Genomic DNA, 2,142 nt, shown 5'->3' on the forward strand with positions numbered 1-2,142 from the left:
GTGCCCGTAATCCCAGCTACTCAGGAGGCTGAGGCAGGAGAATTGCTTGAACCCAGGAGGCAGAGGTCGCAGTCAGCCGAGATCGCACCACTGCACTCCAGCCTGGGCGACAGAGTGAGACTCTGTCTCTAAAAATGATGCACTCAGATTCAACAAAAGGAAAAGCAAGAAAGGAAGAAATAGAAAAAATTACTTCCAAGGGCTCTGAGGGGACCAGAAGTGACGTCCTCAGTGCGTGAGGGAAGGCAGGAGACAGACAGAGGGTTTGGAGCTTCGGGATGGGGGCTTACTCGTTGAAGCAGTGCGCGGCAGACACCAGCCACCTGGCGCCGATGACCGTGGCCCCACAGAAGTGCTCCTTTTTCTCTCGAAGGCTGGCCTGCCACGGAAACTCCCCCGGGGACGCTTCCACGCCACCCACGATCCTGCCGGCCGTCCTCCAGGCAGGCTGCAAGCCACACTCTGCAAGACAGCAGGTCACCAGCCAGGACCCCACGAAGACAGGACCTCACCCTGAACTCCCAAAACGTAACATCTCAGATTTCTCATCTACAGCCTCCAGATTCAGAGATGCTCGGGGGCCCCTGCTCGGCGTCCCTGACTCCTCCGGGGTCTCCCCTCCCAGAGAAAGGTCTATCCAGGACAGAGCTGCGGGTAAGGGGCGACGACCACACGCACAGGTTTCTGCGGGATATTGCGTCTCTATTTAGTCAACTTTCGTGTCCTTCAGCAAAGTTTTATAATTCTAAATTGTATAACAATTATCACAGGGATGACACAGGTTTTTAAGTTTAGTCTTTGTTTTTTAGCTATTGATCATGAAAGGGATTTTTTCCTATCTTCTATTATTACTGTATAAAGCAAAATGACAGCTTTTTCTTTTTCTTTTTTTGTTTTTTTCTTTGAGACGGGGCCTCACTCTGTCACCCAGGCTGGAGAGCAGTGGTGTAATCTCAGCTCACTGCAACCTCCACCTCCTGCATTCAAGTGATTCTCCTGTCTCAGCCTCCCAAGTATCTGGGACTACAGGCACCTGCCACCATGCCTGGCTAATTTTTTTTTTTTTTTTTGTATTTGTAGTAGAGACAAGGTTTCACCTTGTTGGCCAGCTTGGTGTTGAACTCCTGACCTCAGGTGATCCGCCTGCCTCAGCCTCCCAAAGTGCTGGGAATACAGGCGTGAGCCACTGCACCTGGCAAAGACAGCTTTTTTTAAATTTTCTTTTTTTGAGACGGAGTTTTGCTCTGTAGCCCAGGCTGGAGTGCAGTGGCATGATCTCAGCTCACTACCGTAACCTCTGCCTTCCAGGTTTAAGTGATTCTCCCACCTCAGTCTCCCGAGCAGCTGGATGACAGGCACCTGCCACCATGCCTGGCTAATTTTTGTATTTTTAGAGACAGGGTTTTTCCAGGCTGGCCAGGCTGGTCTCAAACTCCTGACCTCAGGTGATCTGCCCACCTCGGCCTCCCGAAGTGCTGGGATTACAGGCATGGGCCACCGCACCTGGCGTTTACTTTAAATAGCTTTTTAGTCAATTCTTCATTCATTCATTTCATTTCATTCTTTCAGCTTCTCTCCTCTTTTAACATTGATTTTAGATAGACAATCATTTCAAATGAATTAAGTCTTTGCTCTTCCTTTCCAATATGTAGACCGCATCCTTGCCTTATCGCATGGGCTAACATTGCTAGAAAAACGTTAACTACTCTTCCAGTAATTTATTTCATTGTACTTTATTTTTGAGACAGGGTCTCACTCTATTACCCAGCCCGGGCAGTGCAGAGGTACCATCGAGGCTCACTGCAGCCTCAATCTCCTGGACTCAAGCAATCCTCCCTCCCCAGCCTCCTGAGTAGCTGGGGCCACAGGTACACACCACCATGCTGGCTACATTTTTTAAATTTTATTTTTAGTAGAGATGGGGACTCACTATGTTGGCCAGGCTGGTCTCAAACTCCTGGCCTCAACTGATCCTCCTGCCTTGGCCTCCCAAAGTGCGAGGAATTTTTTTATTTTTCTAAGACAGGGTTTCACCATGTTGCTTGGGCTGGTCTTGAACTCCCAACCTCAGGTGATCCACCCGCCTTGGCCTCCAAAGTGGTTGGATTACAGGCATGAGCCACCACGCCCGGCCTTTTTTTT

At 49.6% G+C, this 2,142-nt stretch overlaps 1 protein-coding gene across 1 annotated transcript in view; it reads right to left on the bottom strand.

Moving 5' to 3' along the window:
- The window catches only part of TMPRSS9 (transmembrane serine protease 9), a 39,795-nt gene that overhangs the window by 21,260 nt on the left and 16,393 nt on the right, over positions 1-2,142 (bottom strand). The window contains exon 7 of the mRNA XM_037731024.1: positions 291-462. Coding sequence (XP_037586952.1) covers positions 291-462 — 172 coding nt within the window. The remainder of the gene's footprint in view (positions 1-290; positions 463-2,142) is intronic.

Source organism: Cebus imitator, unplaced genomic scaffold (genome assembly GCF_001604975.1).
Source record: "Cebus imitator isolate Cc_AM_T3 unplaced genomic scaffold, Cebus_imitator-1.0 Scaffold375, whole genome shotgun sequence".
NCBI lineage: Eukaryota > Metazoa > Chordata > Mammalia > Primates > Cebidae > Cebus > Cebus imitator.